The sequence below is a fragment of the Mastigoproctus giganteus genome, chromosome 8 (assembly GCF_048544385.1).
Source record: "Mastigoproctus giganteus isolate SK-2022 chromosome 8, ASM4854438v1, whole genome shotgun sequence".
NCBI lineage: Eukaryota > Metazoa > Arthropoda > Arachnida > Uropygi > Thelyphonidae > Mastigoproctus > Mastigoproctus giganteus.
This window is the reverse complement of record NC_143582.1, coordinates 139,972,800-139,996,557: the sequence shown is the minus strand read 5'-3', so window position 1 is coordinate 139,996,557 and position 23,758 is coordinate 139,972,800. Positions and strand designations below refer to the sequence as shown.

The following is a 23,758-nucleotide window of genomic DNA, read 5'->3' as shown; positions in this document are numbered from 1 at the left end:
TAGCTTTATATTCCTAGTTACAATACTTAGTTTAAATTTTAACTTAGATAGAGATTTGTATGTTATTACTTGGTATCCAATCCATGTGTTTACAAGTTTTGCAGCTCTGCGGAACGGGAAGTTTTTTAGCCATATTTAGCTGCTTTATTGACTAATTATTATTAAATTAATTTCTATAAGTAGATTATAGACCTAGTCAAGATCCTCGGTTTATTCTAAATTGAGACAACGAGATTTTGGAAGTTAATTAATACTTAAGTGTCCATAGATTTACTGTTCGTAACTTGCCGCCATTGTTATACGATACGTTATATCCCAAACTAGATAGTTTAGCTTAGTATAAATTTTATAAAGATTAATAAATTTTACTGATTAATTGATAATGTTATATAGTATAGTATATAACATTATCAATTAATCAGTAAAATTTATTAATCTTGTTAAACTTCATTGTCAATTAAACTGTACTTTTTAACTAAATACATATAACGACTTAGATTTTACAAACATAACATAATTCATTAATACATAAGTTGATATGGAAGTTATATAAACGGAACTCAGAGATAATACTCGATACTGAAAAAATATATATAATGTTATAACTGTGCTAGGATACAAGTTTAGGGTTATAATTTTGTACTGAAATTGAAATTTTATTGAAATTAAATCGAAATCATGACTCAGACCAGAGCAGCAAAGCAAAAGGCTCAAGCTAATGGGAGTGCTGTGGCACAGGGGAGAACTGAGGGGGCAGTTGCCCTCTGAATGACAGCCTTTTAAAATGCACTGCTTGCCTGATGTTTGTGGAGCAATCAGGTACAGGGCATGATATTGTCATGGGGATGTCTTTGTGTGTGTGTGTGCGCAATGTAAGGAGTTTGAGGAAATCAGGCGACAACTCAGCCTGATTTCCTCACACAAATGGATGCCCTCGAAGGATCTGAATTGAGGGGCCCATCAAGATCTCAGCTGCCCACATCAATGCCAAAGATTGCACTTGTTCATCACACAACACAGCGGCAACCCCAAAAGCAGAATGCGCTGGTCACAAGAACTAGTAGTTGTTGGTGACTGTATTGTCAGAGAAACGGGGAATATGGTATGTAAAAAGGACAGGTGGAACAGGACCAGAGTATGTCTGCCTGGGGCAAAGGTTGATGAAGTTGTAGAGCGGATATCACCTTTTAAGGGCAAAAAAGGTGATATTATTGTACATGTTGGCACTAATGATATTAAGAGTAGGAGACCGGCGGAATTACTTAACAAGTACAGGTCACTGTTGAAAAAAATCCGTGAATTAGGGTTGAATTCGAAAGTGTCTTCCCGATAGAAGGAAGTATATGATGAGAGTCTTGTCGATCAATTCGGCCCTAGAAAGATTGTGCAAGGCATAAGGGGTAGAATTTTTTTCAGCCTGGTCATTACTTGTTAACAGGAGAGACTGCTTTTACAGGGATGTAATACATGTAAATAGAAAGGGTGCAAGAATATTTGCTGATGCTATCGAGGCAGTGTTAGATGGGTCGGAAAACTGCTAGCTTGGGAGGATACAAGGACTAATTGATTAACAATAGCCACTGGCAGAGGTGAAAGTGATTCTTGCACTGCTTCTACTGGAATGAGCAGCAGCCTGGAAAACAAGATGCAGGATATTTCAGAGACTGCTGGGAGTCATTGCTGTACAACTAAACACATGGGTTGTGTTAGGGTAGCTAAGAATAGGAACAGGTGCATGTATACTTCAGTGTACACCAATGCTAGGAGTTTGATAAATAAATTTGATGAATTTGAGATATTGCTCAAAACATCAAAGGCAGATATTATTGGGATATCAAAGACAGGGTGTCACGCAGATATAAGGACTGCAGAACTGGAATTTGGGGAGTACAATGTGTACAGAAAGGATAGACAGGACAGAAAGGGAGCAGAAGTTTTGCCGTTAGTTAAGAAACACAAAATCCAAGAAAGTGAGGCCAGTCGACATCGCTGGACAGTGCAGTGTCGAATCAGTTTAGTGTGACATAAGCATTGGGAGATCAAAATTGAGAGTAGGAGTGTGTTATAGGCCTAATGACTCTGATGAGTATAATAAGAAACTGTATAGAAAAATAGAGTGGGCCAGTAAATCAGAGAGTCTTATAATGGGGGATTTTAATTTCCCAGATATTGACTGGAATTTGTGGTTTGGTCACACACACACTAGCAGGAAAATAGAGTGGGCCAGTAAATCAGAGAGTCTTATAATGGGGGATTTTAATTTCCCAGATATTGACTGGAATTTGTGGGTTGGTCACTCACACACTAGCAAGGCTTTTATGGATTTATTGGATGATTGTTTTCTACATCAGCATGTTCGGTAGGCAACTAGAGGGAGCAATACTCTTGATCTGATTATCAGTAGTGATCCTTCATGCATTAAGATTCTGCAGCTAAAGGAACTACTAGGTGGCAGTGATCACAGTGTGCTGAAGTGGGATTTACTCAAAGAGGTAACTACCATCAGGGGTAAAGGGAAGGGTTTTTGCTCTCACAAAGGCGACTACGATGGTCTGAGACAGTATTTAAATTCTATACGGTGGGATCAACTGATGATGTTACCAACAGCAAATTCAAAATAGGAGGCATTCAAAGAATTTATCTTGGAAGCTACTAGGCTTTACATACCAACTAAGAAATATTGTCCAAGGTTTAGGCCTAAATGGATGTCAGATGAACTAATGAGACATGTGGCAGAGAAGAAAAATGCATGGGATACATATAAATTAATGGGTGACATGGAAGGCTATGATAGATATAAGCTGGTCTGTAACCAAGTCACAAAGGAGATTAGGCAGGCAAAGGCAGATTATGAGAAATCCTTGGCAAAGGATGCAAAGAAAAACAGAAAACTTCTAGAGTTTACCTATGTAAATTCTAGAAGGAAAGGGATGAATCAGATTGGTCCACTGGACATTGATGTTTCAACTGTTGATGATCCTGCTCAGGTGGCTAACAAACTAAACAAGTATTTTTCATCTACATTCACACATGAGGAGTTATGTTGTTTGTTATTTGATTTTTAGGAGCATTAGCAACTAAAGCCATATTGCTCCGGGATATGCGGTGGTCATTCCCTGACCTTTCTGCATTCTCCTTATTTGGTGGTCACGGGCTCGAACCCCGGTCTAATCAAGAAGCATGTGCTATGCACTGCTGCTCCTGCCCACCTGGCTACGGAGGCGCCATGAGAAGTTATTCAGGGAGGGGAATGCAGAGGTGAAGTAAACTCTGGCAGTGAGCTAGATGATTTTGTAATAACTGAGAGGAAAGTGGAGGAGTTTGATTTTATTTTATATTTTTACATTTTATTAAAGTTAAATACACACAACATGTGGTTTTTGCATATTTGCTGACACTGATGTCTGCTCTATCTTTATTTTTTATTTTCATTTAATTTTACACTTATTTTCACTGTCTAATATTCAATTCAGTTGAATTATATTTAGATTGTAGTAGTGTGATGAACTGCTATTGCTGTGTCCGTGCTGCCCCCCCTGTAGCCCAATCTATTTCTAGATATATATGTTTGGCGGTTGCTTTGTCTGTTCAGTAGTGTGGTTTTTTCCATGTGAGTATTACTTTTCTGTCCTATTATTTCAACACTACATATGGACCACCGTTATGCAAATCTATTGCATCGGCAATTTGATCCTAGTATCACTCCATTGTGGCATGGATTTGTTTGGTGTTCGAAATGTAGTGGTTCCCTAACCATTATGGTCCACTGACGAGACAGGGAATAACGGTCGGTCGGTCTATTCTATTAAATTCGATATTATGGTATGTTCTATTATTTTTCATTTTATTTTTACCTATTTCTGTATTGTTTGTAGAATACATTTACATATAGTAATATTTCACGCAATTCGGAAACCGGTGCTTAGCAAGGGCGAGTGCCATTAAATTTTCTTTTAATTTGGACTCCATTTTCTAAATTATTTAAGAATGTTTCTCCAACCGTACCGTATTCTTAATTTTATATGTTAAATTCTTCTTCACTCTACTGGCTTGCCATGCTGCTGGCATACTTTTATTTTATTTTATATTTTTACATTTTATTGAAGTTATATATATATTATCTATATAATATCGGCGTAAATACACCATAGTTTACCCATAAATTTAACTGAGTAGTGTAAAGGCATCGTTTCATTTTATCTCATATTGTGGCTACCTTCACAACGAGATTCCAAGTATTGCACTACTTAAAATAAATAACACTTCTCTAGTACAGCAGTGTTATTTATTCTGTGGGCACCACCACCCAGACACATTTCGGAGCTTGTTGGCTCACTCATCAGAGGGTGGGCAGGTACCCTGATAATGCAGACATGCCATCACGGTTGCAAAGTTAATTTCACAATATGAGAGATGCCAAATGGTGAAGATAAGGATAATATTTTGAAGACTAAATGCACAAGACATAATAAGTTATGGGTTGAAATTAACTATATAATATCGGTGTAAATACACCATAGTTTATCCATAAATTTAACTACCGATGAGTGAGCCAACAAGCTCCAAAACACGTCTGGGTGGTGGTGGTGCTACCCACTGAGAATAAATAACAGTAGTCTGCTCTACTAGAGAAGCATTATTTATTCGAAGCAGTGCAATACTGGTATCTCGTTGTGAAGGTAGCCACAATATGAGATAAAATCAAATGATGCCTTTACACTACTCATGTAGCAAAAGAATAAGAGAAGTTTACCTCAATATGATACATAGAACACTTCCATATGATACTCTCCAGAAATTAAAACGAAAACAATTTTAAAAAAATCGAAAATCTTACATTACAGTAGGAAATAATTAACAATAATTAAAAATCAAATGAACACAATTAAAAATCAAACGAACACAATTAAAAATCAAACGAACACAATTAAAAATCAATTTAATGCAATTAAAAATTAAGTAAAAAATTAATTTTATGAAAAAAATGCAAAATGATTTTCCTTCCTGAAGCTGACAATTCTTTTCGACCGTATGTCATGATCATAGGAACGAAAATTACCGAATAGGGATTATTTGTCTTCGCGCATGCGAGTAAAGGACCACGAGTCACAGATTAGATATGGCCGGCAAACATTAACAGAATTCTCGTGTAATTTAATTTTGATAGTTTCTGCAATTAATAGTCTTGTACATTTATACACATTTAAATATTCTCTTACACTTAAGCATGGACATACAATAAGGAAGTATACAATACTGTATCTAGCGTATGTCTTGTTCCTCTCTGAATACCTTATACCCAGATAGACATTTGCTTGCAAACTCACTCATAATTAAAGACTTACATTCAATCTCACTCGTAATTAAAGACTTGCATTCAATCTCATTTTACAGGAACATGAGGGCCCATCCATGGCAGGTCCCATGTGCATGCAGTCAGATTCGGGACTTACTTTTCCAAAACACAATCCACATCAGACTGTTCACACTAGACAAGAAACACATTCTGTCAGGCCAGTCTTACCTTGGTTTGTCTATGTTGAAAAGGGGGGGGGTCACACTTTGGATAGTCATGATTAATTTATTTGGGTTTCTGGGTGGGGGGATCTTCACAGCCTGAGTAGCCATAGTTTGGTTTAGTATCCTGGTCTCAAAGACCTTTTGAGCTGAGTCTGAGAAAGCCATGTATTGAGTTTCCTCAGAGATGAGGTGTTGATTTCCATGTTTTAGTGGTCCTATTTTAGTCATCAAAATACATTTCTGGCAATGATAATTGGGGCAATCATAAAGATTATGTAGCCAATCCTCATCAGCATTACAAGTACATTCCTGGGGAACTGAGTGAGTCCCAGCTGGCATAATTTGGCATCTGGGGTGAACTAGAGGGAGGGGAAGCAAACTGGTGGTCTCTTCCCATCTAGTTTTCCAGAGTTGGAAGAGGGAACCTCCTAGAATTCTCTCTCTCTCTCTCTCTCTCTCTCTCTCTCTCTCTCTCTCTCTCTCTCTCTCTCTCTCTCTCTTTCTCAGTCACTGTGTAGGTCTAGGGCGATACCAAGGTGTCAGCTGGAATTTGTTTCTTTAACCCATAATTGAGGGTAATCATCTCTAAGTCAAAAGGGAAGCCAGCAAGCCTGAAGTGCAGGTGTGCTTACAGTATGGCATATAATATGTGAGTATTAATAAATGATTTTCTGAGATTAAATCAAATTTAGCTCTATTCCTGGCTAGAGTTGCTCTAGCGTACCAGGTTCCTGTATCATAGGTGATTACTGGAAGGAAGACTGCCTTATAAATAAGTGCAAGAGTCTTCCTCCTTTTAAGTTCCCAGTTGGCACAGCTAATTCTTACAATCATACCACCATAGTTTTGCACTTTTCTGGCACCATACATGAGATGGGGCGAAAATTTTGATCAAACATTATTCTTCAGTATTTAAGTTCTGATACCAGGACTATTGTTTTGCCTGAGGTTTTAATCTGAGGTGGTCTTCTTAAATTTGGATTACCTTTTAGAAGAACTGACTTGATTTTAGTATGACATAACTAATTTGCTTTAACTAATTAGTGGAGTCCCCCAGAGATCAGTGTTGGGTCCATTATTATTTTCTGTATTTATTAATGAAATTGATGATGGTATATCAGGCTTAATGTCCAAGTTTGCAGACGATACGAAGGTCGGCAGGGTTGTTAATGACACTAATGAGAGTACACTGCTGCTGCTGCAACAGGATCTAGAAAAGTTGAGCGAGGTGGCAAATGAAGTTTAATATTGACAAATGTAAAGTATTGCATATGGGAAGCAGTAACTCCAGAGTAACGTATCAACTATGTGGTACTACACTGACAGAGGTAGAGAATGAAAAGGACCTGGGGGTAACTGTGCAGGCAGATATGAACTTTCCTGGGCAGTGCAGATGGTCTGCAAGCGTGCTCATGGTGTCTTGTCAATGATATATACAGGAATTTTTCTAGCAGGGATAAGGATGTGATTATCCCCTCGTATAAGGCAATGGTCAGGACACACCTAGAGTACTGTATATAGGTCTGGAGGCCTCATTTTAAGAAGGATGTAGAGCTGCTGGAACGAGTACAGAGAAGGGCAAGATTAGTGAATGAAATAAAGGGTTGCTCTTACAAAGAAAGGCTTAAGTTTTGCAAATTACAGTGTCTGGAGACTAGGCACCTGCAAGGTGATCTGATTGAGGTGTATAAAGTCTTCAATGGTTTGAGCATGCTCAATGCTAATGGGATTCTTCCTCTTGCTCAGAATAATCGCCTGAGAGGGCATAAATTCAAACTGAAGAAAGACAGATAGATGTGCAAAGTTCGCCTTCAGCCAGCGGGTGGTTGATTGATTGCTGAACAAACTTCCATCTGTCATTGTAGAAGTTGATAGCTTAAATAGATTCAAGGCAGAACTAGAGAAACATTTGAAGCGAGTGGATGGGTGAAATGAGAAAAAAAAAATTTTTTTTTGGCTGATGCTACATAAGCTTGCTTTCTTGCATCATGTGCCTTTACTAATGCTAATGCAACAAAAAGTACTGAAGCCTTCAACAGCTAAAAGTTGATCTGTAATAGCACCACATATAAGGTTAGGGAGGCCAAGGCTGAGTATGAGAAAGCACTGGCTAAGAGGGAAAAGAATGAGGACAAGAAGATTTTCATGTATGTAAATAAAAAGAAGAAGAATCATGAACTGCTGCAGAGCTGCTACTCTGATTTGTTTCAGGTATTGTGTGAGTCATGCGTTGGATGTATTCTTGCTAGGTGCAGGATTTTCCCTTTTCACCGAGGTGTGTCAAGTTGAGGGTTCTATTGTGTGAGAGGTGAAGAAATTGTATTCTGATAAAACTGAAGGCTTGCTAAGGATTAAGAAACATATTATTGAAGATGTTAATTTTGTTAACCATGGAGGTTTCTATGGTTTTAAGAATTGTAAAGCTGTGTGATTGCAGATAGCAATTACCAACTTGAATATGTTAAAGGGAGCAAGTCTCCCTTCCTTGTCAGGCTTGAGATGGGTTGTTAGGCCTGAGATGGGTTCTCAGGCAGGGTGGAGTGATGGATTCTTGCTCCTAATGACTAAAGTTAGTGAATCAGACTGTTTGATTAGTTTGTCTGATGAGACATCAGTTGTATAGTTTCCTAGATAGGGCGACCTCCTCCTTGTGGTGGGGATGGAAATTCGTGGTGGGGGTAGAGACGCTGTCCCTGCAAAGAGGATAAAGGTTGTTCTTTCTATATTTTGTTATGAGTCATAGGCTGATCAGCTGTTGTATTGTTAATAAAACTAACCATGATTGGTTACTGATGCAATCACAGCAAAGAATAAGTTGCACATGGGTGAGAGCCCAGGTGTCAACACAGTCAGAGGTTTTGACAAATGTAATAGCACCACACATAAGGTTAGGGAGGCCAAGGATGAGTATGAGAAAGCACTGGCTAAGAGAGAAAAGAATGGGGACAAGGAGTTTTTCATGTATGTGAATACAAAGAAAAAGAAAATGAATAAGATCAGACCCTTGTGTACTGGTATTTACTAATGAAAGACCCTTCTTGCTGAGAAGGGGCTGTATGAGTGAAGCTGCGCCATATTGAATTAGTGATTTCGAAATTGCAGATTACTGTTTATAGAAAAACTCGCAAGCCTAAAGGCTGTTAAAGCTCCTCCTGGAGTTGATGGCATTTACCTGGTAATTTTGAAGGAGGGCGGCCAAAGAGTGTGTTGAACCATTGAGGTTAATTATGAGGGTGTCATTGCACTTGGTAGAGATTCCTTTGGATTGTAGAAGTGCCAACATATCACCAATATATAAAGGTGGTTGTAAGAGTGAAGTCAGTAATTATAGAATATTAAATATTATGTAAAAACTTTACACAATATTTTTACAAATATTGTGTAAAACTATATTATACAAAGGTTTCTATTGTAAAACATTTTAGAAATTTGTTTATAAAATGTATACTTTGTGTAAATAAATGTTTGAAAAGCAATTTCAATCAAACTGCATAATATATTGCAAATATTTTTATAATATTTGAACGTTAAAACGAGTACAGAGAAGAGCAACAAGATTGGTGAGAGGAATGAAGGGGTGCACTTACAAAGAAAGGCTTAAGTTCTGCAAGTTGCAGCATCTGGAGACTAGGCACCTGCGAGGTTATCTGATTGAGGTGTATAAGGCCTTGAATGGCTTGAGCAAGCTCAATGCTGATGGGATACTTCAGCTTGCTCAGACTAAGAACCTGAGGGAGCATGGATTCAAATTGAGGAAAAACAGTTGTAGAATAGATGTGCGGAAGTTTGTCTTTAGCCAGCAGGTAGTTGATTGCTGGAACAGACTTCCATCTGTTGTTGTGGAAGTTGATAGCTTAAATAAATTTAAGGCTGAACTAGACAAACATTTGGAGTGACCAATTGTTTGTCTAGTTCAATTTGGAGTGATGGGCAAAATGGGAAGGTTTTTTTTTTTTTTTGGCTGATGCTGTATAAGCTTGCTTTCTTGCATCATATGCCTCAACTAAGGCTAATGCAATGCTAATGTATAATGCTAACTAGTTGAACAAGGTCACCTGCAAAGGCAACCTTTGCAGGCATCCCTGTGTCACTCTTTGGATAATACATTGATATCTGGTCTTAAATGACATCTGCCTATCACTGAGGTAGTTCTATATACATTTCTATAAAATTTATGGGATTCGAGTATGGCGTAGTATACTGGAGCAACATAAGGCATCAAAAGCCCCAGTGAAATCAATGAATATGGCAAGCAGATAAGTTTCCTGCGTTGTACTTGCTATGTTCATGGCATCCTCTGTGGAGTGTCCTGGCTTGAATCCAAATTGTTTTCCAGACAACATTGGCACTCTGAAAAATAAAACTTTTCCAAATTAAACGGCATTCTCAACACCAACAACAATGCCATGCTTAATAATTGAATATAAACATTAATAAACATGGATTTAGCTTTTCAGATTGTTTATATGAAATGTAACTAGAAGATAGAACAATAATTGCACAAGTACAGCTGGAAAACAAATTCTGTAATCAAAAATGCCGATGGACAAGCTGATGGGGTGGACATGACACTGGTCCGCAAAGAGTTAATGGTAAAAAATCAAGTATGGATTGCATCTTTATCAGTGTTACTCAGAATTTTAGCCCCACTATCAAGTAATGAATTGGCCATCTGATGTGTCAGAAAGGCCGGGGCCCCTAATGGGCTGTTAGGCCAGTTAGAGTAATAAAACAAACCATTAAACTTCAATTTTTCAACATGAGGTATTTTAATTAGTTTATTAGTATTCAAAGGATATTTGGTACAATTAAAACACAAACAATGCCAACTAAACAAAATTAACTACATTTCATATTTCAATATCAAAATCCTTCTTCAGAAATCTGTCACAGAAACCCAAAATTCCATGCCTGAAAATGAATGGATTTCAATATTGAAATTGTACCACTAATGATACAGTTTTGTTCCTCTCCAGTAGTAGCACAGTTCAGTCAAGTTTTATTACTCCTCCCATTAAATACATGCATTGATTTGATTTATTTCTAACTTCGTGACTTAGTATTCCTTATTATTATTCATTATTTATTTCCATAATCATTTAAACAAGTTCCATGTTTTAAATGCTAATTACTTATTAAAACCTTGTGATGTTATATATATTGTTTTCAAAGTCCACTTAAGATTTATATTGTATTTTAACAAATATATTATTTTGTAGAAACCTCTATACATCCTATCCAGTAGAGTAGATATGCTTTACGATTAAGGATAATTCAGAATTTAATTCTCTATTAACTACAGAAATGGATTCATGTCATGTATTGTCAACCTTTGTTAACTTCTCTTTATATATAAAGATTTTTGAATTCAATTTTAATAGTACCCAAAAAACCCAAGGCTAAAGATAGAGTTCAATATTCAAATCCAAAATTTAATAGCTATTTGGGGGTATAATTGCCCTTTGCCTAAAAATAAACGAATTAAAATACTTCACATGGAAAAGTGTCTTATTTTAAATCTTACCTTAGTAGTACTCCACGTAATGCCCTGCTTAAGTTTAACTCAAAAAATATATATATATATATATATTTTTTTTTTTTTTCCAGAAATTTTAGTTATCATTACTTAAAAATAAATTTTTAATTAAGTAATGACTCTGCTGAAACAGATTTTATCCTTACAAACTAGTTATTGAAGACAAGTAAATCTGAAAATTTGTACATAAATTAATCATTGCATATTAAAATTAAAATTCTTTTTTTTTTTTTTACTTTTGTAACCAATGTCCCCAGGAATTCTCTGATACTTGGAATCCTCTCAGATTGCAAGAGCATTTGTGGTGACACCAAATTTTAGGCAAAAAACAACTATGAAAATTCATGTAAATTTAGAAAAACATCAAAATTCTCATAGTCTTGAAGAAAATTGTATAATGTGCAGAGCCATAAATTTTTTGTGCTGCATAACAAATTCAATATCCTAAATTTTATATGAATGGGAAAATCACTTCCCATTTATAAACAGCTTTTGGCCAAGTATGTTTTTCCTTATTAATTTTCTCCTGTGAATAGCAACTACAGACATGTTAAAAATAAAATACCTTTATTCTTCATGGCAATAATTATTTATTTATTAACCTAGGTTGTGTTACAACAAAATAAGAATATTGTTTCTCAGAATAGAAAATTTTAATAGTTCTAAAAGTAACCATTATTCCAAGCAACCACTGACAAAATAATTATAAAAATGATATTCTTAAGAGATTTACCTAGCAGTGAGCCACAGAACCTGAGATCTATCACAGCTGATGTCATATATCCTCTTCAGTTCACAGCATACACACTAAAATATAAAATATCAATGACATCAATAAAAATCTTTGCAAGTATCAGAATTAAACATGCCAATAATAGTTTTCTGATAATTTGAATTTAAAAAAAAAAAAAATTCCACTTCAACAAATTTCTCAGAGATGCATAAATAATTCTACTGTATGGAAATTGCACTGTAATATAAGTTGCCAAAATTATTTCAAAATAAGCATTATTTGCTTAAAATAAATTCTGCACTTTTCTGATATACAGAAATAGCATTTTTTTTTTCTTTCTTTTACCTAAATATTGACTACAGTGCTTTTTTTGGAAAAAAAAAATAGGTGCCGATACTCATTCTTTGCTATCAGGAAAAATTGAAAACTAAAAGGATATGAAAAATACTCTAAAATTGTTTTCCTTCTGATATTGTTACTTTAGTAGTAATGTTTTTGGAATAAGAACAAGAAATTAAGTATATTAACACGGTTTATTAAGCATAAATTTATTATTCAAGTGTATAAAAAAATAAGTAAAATGTGAGTAAAATAAGTAAAAATAATTTCATAATAAAGTTTTTGTAAAATATTCCAAATTTTTATTAAGTTCTCATCTGATATCCTATGCTGACTTCTTTTCCTCCTCTTTGTGTGTCAGTTGCTGAATGACATTTCCGAAGCAGCCACGAATCGATATATTTCGCTGGATCGCAGTGGTTCAGCAGTGGGCCTACAGTTTTAAGGAAGATTAGTGAAGAAACTGTTTTTGTCATCAATGAAGCGCTGGTTGGGCTGGCGATCAGACTCATTTGTGAAAATCCTCGTTCACATTCACTCAGTGAAATTGTATCATACACAGAGCGTTCATCAAATGCTTAAATTCTTCAGAAACTTTCTTATCAATTAGGTATCCCTGAAATCCATGAATTGCATTTAACTCTAATTGACAATTTTCTAACTTCATTTTCACCAAATACCGCCAATTCATGTTTAGAAGGGTTAATACCTTCGTTGTCCTCGTTTTTCTTCTCTCGTCATCAGTATTGTCACTAGTTCTTAAATAAATTTAAATTTTTTTCTTTTCTTTTTTTTTTTTTTTTTTTGAAACTGTCCAAAATATCGGTGTCATTCGGATATTCAGGTACTGTGACCATATAAACAGAGAGAGGGAAAATTTTCGGAAAAATGTGGATAACGCACTTCTGTGAAACAACAGATGATTATTTGTCGGGGTAAAAGAAAAACACTTTTCTGATTCTCGAACGGGGCGCTTACGGTTTATTCATAGTGGTTGCCAATCTACGGCCCGTGATGAATGTGAACTAAAACAGCATTTTAAATTTTGTTAATTATAAAAAACATTTTCTAATTAAATGTTTTGTTCAGTAAATGTAATTGTGTTTTGTACTTAATAAAATTTTTGAATATTTTCAATTTTACATGCAACAAGATAACGAAAATGTAACACACTAAAGAAATCTAACTTTGAATTTTTTTGAATATGGCCCCTGTACTGGAAAAGGTTGGACACCACTGCAGTAGAAGGTAGACCAGAGCCCACTGGGAATATACCTTGATCTGCACACTCTTGACTGGCACGACTTCTCCGTATGTGGGACAGGTGGTCAGATAGGTTTTACCAGGTACCACTAAGTTATACAATGCTAATCCCTTTAGCTCTCTTAATTTGTGCAGCAGCACTAATTGCCTTAATTGCCTGAAGGCCAGAAATGCGAAAACAGTGCGTACTGAGTTAATTCTCTCCTAATCCATTCGCTATATGAAAATTTTCTTCACTCAACGGAAACTATTTTAAATGTAACTTCCAAGGGAAATTCAAAATAATTAAACAGAGGTCTGAATAATTTAGAATTATAAAAATGGTTATACAGTTTTATATAGAAAATATATTAATAGACAGTAAAAAATGCAAATTTAGTTAAATCATTTTAAGCTTATTTGAATAGTAGGTAAATGTGAAAAAATTTACGGAATATTATAAATTTCAAAGAGCATGGCATCCAAACGACACACGTCACTGTTAATAAAGGTGCCGGTACGCCGTACCATTGTATACCATACCAAAAAATGCACTGTGTGTATATATATATATATATATATCCAATATTTTAAATTAAATAAAATAAAACATAAGCCAGTAGTATGGCAAAAACTGTAGAGCGAAAATTAACATAAAAATAACCCAAATAAACAAACGAAAAAAAGAATAGACATAATAGTAGCCCGATAACCCTTGTATAATTTAGAGTTTTAAAACCGATTAATAAAAACTATACAAATTTTAGGATAAACAAATTATCCTAAAATTTGTATAGTTTTTATTAATCGGTTTTAAAACTCGAAATTATACAAGGGTTATCAGGCTACTATTATGTCTATTCTTTTTTTCGTTCGTTTGTTTATTTGGGTTATTTTTATGTTAATTTTCGCTCTACAGTTTTTGCCATACTACTGGCTTATGTTTTATTTTATTTAATTTAAAATATTGGATGTATTTCAGTTTCATATGGAGGAATTGCATGTCGCTGCCTCTAATGAACGCCTAATTATTTATTTATTTATTCACTTTATTATAATTTAATTAATGTTAATATTTAATAAAATTCAATGATAGTATATATATATATATATATATATATATATTGGTACAACAATATTGGTACAAACGTTTAGGGGAGGTAGGTAACATCTAAAGGAATATGAATCGCATAGGAACCCATAACCGGAAACGTCACGGGAAAGTAGTAGCAGAGGCACAAGAAGCAGAAATGACACAAGACAGTAATTAGTGGTAAACATTTATTTGACATAATATTAACAATGGAGTATGAGATGTTTACATGTTTGTTATTTGGAGCATTAGCAACTAAGGCCATATTGCTCCGGGGATATGTGGCGGTTATTCTCTGACCTTTCCGCATCCTCCGTATTTGGTGGTCACGGGCTCGAAACCCCGGTCTGATCAAGAAGCGTGTGCTATGCACTGCTGCTCCTGCCCACCTGGCTATGGAGGCGCCAAAGGAGTATGAGATGGATGCATTTCATGATGTTACAACAGATGCTCAAAGGTTCCACCATGAGATGCAATGCATGTGTGACACCGACGCAGCATGGATTGGTGGACACGGTAGAACACACCTGGAGTTTCTTTGACAGTAGCAGCAGTGCAGACGAGTCTCGCCATGAGATCCATTTCCGTCTCCACAGGCGATTAATATACGATAGATTTGAGGGGCCCCCACAGAAAGAAATCAAGGCTCGATAAATCAGGTGAGCGTGGGGGGCCAGGCAACAGATCCACCATGGCCAATCCATTGATGCCCAAAACGGCCGTTCAAATGGTCACGAACACACCTTCCATAATGGGCAGGCGTCCCGTCACGTTGAAACCAAATGTTGCATCTCACATTTGCTGGAACATCATCAAGTAACCCTGGTAGAACTTGTTCAAGAAAGATCCGATATTTAGCTTTTTTTAGATGGCAGTTGCGCACTTCTTCACTTTCACTGTCGCTAGTAACAAAAACATCATTGTTTTGTTTGGTACCCAGCAGCTCTTCTGGTGTTGGCATTGCAGTGGTAGGAACTTCATCATCCACCTTCACAAACTCTTCAAATTCACCAACAAAATCCATATGCTCCTTCAAATTCCTCCATTTCTCAATGTTGCTGACCATGTTTTTCAATGATATTCTCTCCAAAGCCACTCTTTTCTGAAGCAGTTGATTATTACACTTTATGCAATACTATCCCAAGCAATAACAAGATTACGGATAGCATCCAAGACATTCCAATTTGGCTGCAAATTGTTCCCTCCTTCTATGTTGTGGATCAGTACCTTATCAGGCAGGCTCTGTATGCTCTCTTGAGGTTATAAATAATGCCTTGATCCAGGGGTTGAATTAAACTGGTGGTAATGGGGGGGGGGGTAAAAACAACAGCCCTATATGTCTCGGCAGAATGTGCTGTATACAACGTTCTAGAACCATCAAAATGTTTCTTTTTTCTGAAGCCATTCTTCTGTCCAATTTTGATAACCAAGACTGAAAAATTTTGAGTGTACGCCAAGCACTTCTATTGGCCTCATAATCACAGGGAAGTTGGTTAACTGCTTTAAAACATCTTGGCTTGAAAAACTTAGCAATCACAAGTGGGTGTAGTTTTGTACTGCCATCTGAACTGTAGCATAACAGAACAGCGAGTCCTTTTTACTAAATTTTTCACCATGACAAGACGCTCCTCGAACAGCAAATTATAGAATAAACCTATCTCGCCTAGATTAAAAATATCCTTTGCCTCATAGTTTTAAAGAATGGACCATACATAATACCACCAGTCTGCAGGCTTTTCTTTGTCGACTAATCCAGCCTCACCACAAAGCGTAATTTTCCTTGGTGATTTTTAATGTTCACAATTCCAGCTGGCTTCCGTTTTCTAGTCACACCAACTCAGCTGGTCGAGATGCTGAGGCTTTTGCAATTACTAATGACCTTGCACAGATTGTTCATTTACCTATAATAATACTGGACAATCCTAATCATACAGCCAATACGCTTGATCTTTTCTCACAAACAACCCTTCTAAGCACACGGTTGAAGTGACAGGTCCTTTAGGCACTTCAGATCACAACTTGGTGATTGTCTCTTCTCCAATGGAACCTTTATCCCACGGCTATTCCCAACCTCGTGTTGTTTGGCATTACAAGAATGCAAAATGGGGTGACCTGCGAGACTTCTTTTCTTCTTTTCCTTGGTCAGATTACTGTTTCAAAACTTCTGATTTCAACGTTTGCTCAGATCATGTCAGTGAAATTATTCTTGCAGGAATGGAATCCTTTATCCCACACTCCACTTTAAAATCTCGTCCTTTATCTAAACCTTGGTTTTGCAATAAATGTGATAAGGCTGTTCAAGAGAAGAATGTTGCATATCGTAATTGGCTTGTTTCTAATTCTTCAGTTTCATTTTCTGCCTACACCAAAGCTCGCAACAATTGTAAAGCAGTTATTAATCAGTCCAAACTAGAGTTTGAACAGGCTAAGAGTAGAAAACTTGCTTCTTGCCCTAATGGTAGCCAAGCATTCTGGTCTCTTGCCAAAGCTATTGGCCGCAACTTTTGCACATCTCTGTTCTCACCTCTGTCCAAACCAGATGGTTCTGTTGTCACTTCAGCCAAGGATAGAGCTGACTTGCTAGCATCCCATTTTTCTTCCAACTCATGTATTAATGATCTTGGTAAAACACCTCCCACCATTCCCAACACGCTCCATTCAATGCTTCCTGTGGTCTTCCGTCAAAAGGATGTCAGAAGGATTTTGACGAATCTTGATGCTAAGAAAGCTCCAGGTCCCGATGGTATTGCTCAACTTGTTCTCAAAACCTGTGCTCCTGAACTTACTCCTATTCTTTGACGCCTTATTTCACTTTCTTATTCCAAAGGTGTTTTTCCTTCTGCTTGGAAATTTGCTCATATCCAGCCAGTTCCTAAAAAGGGTGACAAATCTCTCCCATCCAATTATCGTCCCATTGCAATTACTTCTACTCTTTCTAAAGTAATGGAGAAATCAATTAACCGCCAACTCTTAAACTACCTAGAAACCTTCGATCTGATCAAAGATCGCCAGTATGGATTCCGTCAGTGTCGATCCACTGATGATATTCTGGCTTATGTTACCCATTTATGGACTAATTCAATGGAAAGATCAACTACTTCGGTGAAACCCAAGTAGTTGATCTTGACATCTCAAAGGCTTTCGATCATGTTTGGCATAAAAGTCTTCTAAACAAGCTTCCATCTTATGGTTTGCCAACTGTTTTTAGTAAGTGGTTATCCAGTTTTCTCTCTGATCGCTCACTGAGGGTGATGGTAGATGGCTCTCTGCTTTCTAACTTCTCCACTAATGTCGGTGTCGCCCAAGGTTCAGTTCTTTTCCCCACTATTTTCCTCTTGTATATTAATGACCTTCTTCCATTGACTGGAAATCCTATCCATAGTTTTGCCGATGATAGCACATTGCATTCCACTTTCCATTTTGAGAAACCTTGTCCTGGTCAATCAGCTTCAACTTCTCGAAAATCTGCTACCAATTCCTTAAATGCCGATCTTCAGGTAATTCTTCAGTGGAGCAAAGACAACTTAGTTGATTTCAACCCTTCTAAAACTCAGTCTGGTCTTATATCTCGCAAAAAGGATTCTTCTGCTCCTAGGCTTATCTTTAGTGACACGCCGATTTCTAGGCAAAATGATATAGCTCTTTTGGGGATTACCCTGACTTCTAATCTCTCTTGGCACAAGCACATTACAAATATTGCTTCTTCTGCATCTAAAAAACTTGGTTTTCTCTTTCGCTCTCGGCGTTACTTTTCTTCCAAACAACTGCTCACTCAGTATAAATTGCAAATCCACCCTGCCATGGAATATTGTTCCCACATCTGGGATGGTGCCCCCAAAACCTCTCTCAGGCTTCTTGATTCCATTCAGAAGAGGGAAGTTAAGTTAATCAATGATTCCTCTCTAACAGAGTCTCTCCACTCGCTGTCTCATAGACGTACTGTTTCTGCTGCATGCCTCTTCTACAGATACTTCCATGGGCACTGTTCTTCTGAATTGGCGTCTATATTCCCGCTCTCTCTTTCAAAACAGTCCGAACATGTGCCGCCACCAGCCAACATCCATTTACTGTCCAACTCCAAACTCACAGAACCAACTTTTCATCTTCCTCGTTTATTCATTCAACTGCCGTTTTCTGGAACAACCTTCCTTCATATGTATTTCCTGAAAATTACAGTCTACAGAAATTCAAGTCCACTGTCAACAAATATCTTCTTTCGTCTTTCAACCTCCAACCTAAGCACGGTACTAAGTACTATAGGTTCTAATACCTCTCGTGTTTGGGGTTTACATAAAAAAAAAAAAACCATTTCGCAAAACCAAGTTATTCCCTGTCTTTAAATCTTTGGAGCCAGCCACTGCTGCATTTGAAATCACTAATTTCTTGTTGCTGAGCTAGATAATTTGTCTTTTCTTGCAAAATCAGACCTCGTATTCGCAAATTAGATGCACCCATTTGTTGGTACCACTTGAAACGTTTTTTTTCCAAGCTCCTTGTGTTTTGCACTACAAATTCATTTTTAATTGCTGCTCGAGTGTCACACACTTCTTCAAATCTTTTTCGGTTTTTTGGTATTGTTAATAAAGTACGTAAAGGGATGTTGTTTCATCCTATCAGTCTCTTGTATAATTTTTAGTTTAATTTCCAGGTTTAATTCCATCTTTACATTTTGTCACCATAACACTGCTAGATAAGATTTAATATAAACAAATTTTAAATTAATTTAAAGACACAAGTTCCAAAAAAAAAAGACATCAGCTCAGATAAAATGACACAAAAATTAAATTGCTGTATACGGTAGCAAAAGACTTTGAACTGAGGTAAGGTAACAATTGCAACTGACCTTATTCCCTTGGAGAGCGAGGGAGTGCATGTAACCTTAGAAAAACTTTTTATTTCTTTGTTAATTTAACAACTCATCCTTCAGAAAGATGTTTTTCAGAGTGCACTTGATGTTGTAGCTACCAGTTATTAATCAGCACACACAGCATTTGTTTACACAAGTTATTTTTAATATATTAACCAAATTTTGTAATAAACAAATATATTTACATAGAAAAGCCTATCCTTTCACAGGGGAATGGTATGTGCTTCATATAAACGAGTACTTTGTATAAAACGAGTTTGTATTAACGAGATTTTACTGTATGTGGTACTACACTCAGGGTAGTACCACACAGTGGAACATTAAAAAAGACATGGGGTTAATTGTGCAGTCAGATATGACTTTCTCTGAGCAGTGGAGTCAGGCTGCCAGGACAGCTTTGTCATGTAATTCATGTATATCACTGACAAACTCTCTTGGGGTTTGTCAGTGATATACATGAATTTTGCTATTAGAGATAAGGGGGTGATTATCCCAATGTATGAGGTAATGGTCGCTCACATCTTGAGTATTGCATGTATTGTATACAGGTTGAGAAGCTTCAATTTAGGAGGGATGTAGGGCTGCTGGAATGGGTACAGAGAAGGGCAACAAGATATTGTTGAGGGGAACAGAGGTGATCTTTCTATGAAGGAGCTTCAGTTCTGAAAATTGCAGAATCTGGAGACCAGGCACCTGTAAGGTGATAGAGGTGTTTAAGGCTTTGAATGGATTGAGCAAGCTCAATGCTGATGGATTCTTCCTCTTGGTCACTACACACATGAAAGAGTATAAATTCAAACTAAGTAAGGACATTTGAAGAATAGATAAGCGGAAATTTGCTTTTAGTCAGTGGGTGGTTGATTGCTGGATCCATCTGTTGTTGTGGAATTAGATAGCTTGAATAAATTCAAGGAATAACTAGACAAACTATTGGAGGTGATGGATAGGTGAAATGGGAAAGTGAAATAAGCTTTCTTCATTGCATCATTTGCCCCTACTAATACTAACACACTTATAATATCAATGTATCTACTCTTATAAATTAATATATTTCATTACATTTAATCTCAAAAACTGAAATAAAATACACTCTACACCAGATTTGGTGGATGGATATATCTGCATTTTGAGACCTAACTTATCACACTAAAATCGGAGTTTTGAAATGGCCACTGTTGAAAATTTCCTGATTCAGCAGAGCAATGCTGTTTTGATAGTTGCACTGCTGAAAATCTAGTTTCTCACAGGTACAATGTTACAAAAAGGAAGAAGATCCACAGCTTTCCTGCTGAGGTGAGGGAATACCCCTCCTCTGAAGCCGACTCAAAATTCTGTGAAGCCTTTCTAGAAAACTGAAATTTTACAGAAGTATCAGATATGATGTCAATGTAATTTTCTTCTTCTTGAGAAGAAAACTACATTGGCATGGAAAGTCATTATTTGGAGATGAATAGATGAACCAGCATGGAATGCATCTATGATTCATTTGTTTTATCATTCACTGAAAAGAGAGAACCCTGGACTGCAAATCAACCTTTGATACACTACTCAATTCCACACTTTTCATTCACAAAATCCTTCAAACAAGAAACCATGTCCAAACTTTTTTTTTTCTAATTTTCTAACCCACAGGCCCAGCTTCTCAATAAATGCCTTCACTTTATCAATCACTATAAGGGCTACACTAGATGGGCACTTAAAGTACAGCGTTGGAAATGCCATCGAACGCTCGGTTTTACAGAAAGCAGATGGAAAAGGCATGCAAACTAGATGGGCGCCTCCAACGATGTTAACTGGTATTCTTAGCTTTGACAACATTAGCTGGTGTTCAATGCCTGCTGATGCCTTCAGAGGCACTGAAAGCACCAATGACCTGGCATTTGTATTGCCTGAGGAGAAATTCTCCCCTTGCATGGAGCCATTGCCCTTCATCCTTCATTAGTTTGTTTGTTATTATTTGGAGAAGACTATGTTTGACACTGAGAAATTTATTTGTGAGGTGGAAAGGAGGGATTCCTTGTACAACATGGCATTAAAGGATTACTCTAGAAGACAAACAAAGGGTTTTAATGAAATTTATTATATGTGATGGAAAGCATTAAATAATTTAAAAAATCTTTTGATTGCCACAGACACTTAATTCAAATTCACTGTATATAGTTTCTTATTTTTCAGAATTTTAATTTTCTACTAAATACTAATATTTATTTTTAAAAAAATAATAAAAATTTTATTGTAATTATATTCTAGTATTTTGCCATGAAAAAGCACTAACACCATTGAAATATGTAAAAAGGAATCCCTTATTAGCACACCTAAATACCGCCTTCCAACTGCTGTCGTTTCCATTCCCTCTCACAAGTTAGTGTCTTCAAAAATGTATCCATCTCTTCTTCTCACAAAATTATGCAAATGCATAATTTTGCAATTTTTTATTACGTCGATAGCAGAACAGGAACTCAGTAATATGCTAGAGTGAAACATGCACAACTTATTGCTCAGTATTCCAAAGGCACCTCCGTAGCCAGGTGGGCAGGAGCAGCAGTGCGTAGCACACGCTTCTTGATTAGACCGGGGTTCGAGCCCGTCACCACCAAATACGGAGGATGCGGAAAGGTCAGGGAATGACCACCGCATATCCCGGAGCAATATGGCCTTAGTTGCTAATGCTCTTAAAAACCAAATAACAAACAAACAAACAAACAAACAGTATTCCAAACGTGCATTCTATAAGTTGCCTTGCTTGAGTTAATCTATAATTGAAAATTCTTCGCACACTGCTCAAATTTTTTGTGGGTATGGTAGTAGTAGTAAATTTTCAGTCAGTCTAAATGCTTCGTCCCTTGCAAAAACAAATGGCATTGCCTGCTCATTTGTAACAGGAAGAGCTCTATTTAATGGCAAATTAAGTTGTTTTATTAGCAATCTTCTTCCAAAATTTGAATTTTTAAAAATGTTCGAATCACCATCACATCCATAAGCACCAACATCTATTGCAGTGAAACAGTAATTTGTATTGATTTCTGCATCATTGTATCAAATTTCGTGATTTTTTCACTAATTAACATTAGAAGTTCATCAAAAATTCTGAATCAACATTTAAATGAAAATAAAAAACTGTCCTGTTTTTAACTTATTTGAATTTGCTGGATGAATCCACCACTGTCGTTTTCTCTTTCTACACGCAATCAACTGTATATATAAATGCGCAATACATCCACTTTGCAAATGAGAACAGAAAAAGTGAGTCACTGGTGGTTTCCAATGAAACATTAGAAACACCCCTTCTACTTTGAAATGATCTGACATATTAGAAACACTACACATAGTTTGCTGTTTTGAGGCATTTATGCCAGCTGATACTGGCACTTTAAGCACCCATCTAGTAATATTAGCAGTATTCTCTTGCACACTTGACATTCCCAAAAATGTCACTTAAGTACACAAACTTTAACAGAAAATTTTCAAAACAGTGTTATTACTCCTCGCTTTACTCTTGTGAGGACAAGAGTAAAGCGAGCCACAACGTTTCCTCTTGACAGCAAATGACAATTATAGTACAACAGGAGTGAATCATACTAGCCCCTGTTTCTTCACATAACTGTGCAAAAAAAAGCCTGCTCTTCAATGATAGGACTTTATGTATTTTGCTGTTTGTTTTAAACCCTATATCCACTCACTCACTCACTTCTGATCATAATTTCTTTGTAGCTAGTGATTCACTTTATGTATTTTGCTGTTTGTTTTAAACCCTATATCCACTCACTCATTCACTTCTGATCATAATTTCTTTGTAGCTAGTGATTCATGATTATTAGTGATTCATTAAATATCAGCATGAAGTGATTCACATCACTTCATACTGATATTTAATTAAGGCCTGCAGCTCCTCATTAATTACAATCGTCATACGAGCCCTAGCCATGCACTTTCCAACAGAATCTGACAACTTTATATTTTTTTCTTTCATGAAATCAACAATTTCGAATAATTCTTTTGCAGTTTCTTTTCATTTGTAGGTTTGCAGAAAAATGTCTTCATTAAATGTTGTATTTTCAACATATTGCATGTTGTTTGTCAAGTAACGAACACCACTACAATCAGTTATTCACTGATCTTATTGCAAAACATGTTTTTCAACTTCTCGATCTAATGTTCTAATCTTCTGATATGTCAGCAATACATTGAGAAATCGTATTATTCGACAGTGGTATATTACGAAGCTGTTGGGCATTCACTAAACTTTGTTTGTAATGTATCTATTGAGAGAAGAGTATCAGAATTATTGCAATCATGTGCAGCTTCTTGTTCTGTGCTATTCTGTAGGACACTTAACACTAAAAGCTAATACTACCATGTGGTTGACACAGTGTGAGCATTAGCAAAACTTTTGCTGAAAGCAAACTTTATTAAGCTGTCTATGGAAGT

At 36.4% G+C, this 23,758-nt stretch overlaps 1 protein-coding gene across 1 annotated transcript in view; it reads right to left on the bottom strand.

Moving 5' to 3' along the window:
* Positions 1–23,758, bottom strand: part of LOC150081858 (DNA-directed primase/polymerase protein-like) — a 188,712-nt gene that overhangs the window by 88,082 nt on the left and 76,872 nt on the right. Inside the window, exon 7 of the mRNA XM_090379767.1 lies at positions 11,790–11,863. Coding sequence (XP_090235893.1) covers positions 11,790–11,863 — 74 coding nt within the window. The remainder of the gene's footprint in view (positions 1–11,789; positions 11,864–23,758) is intronic.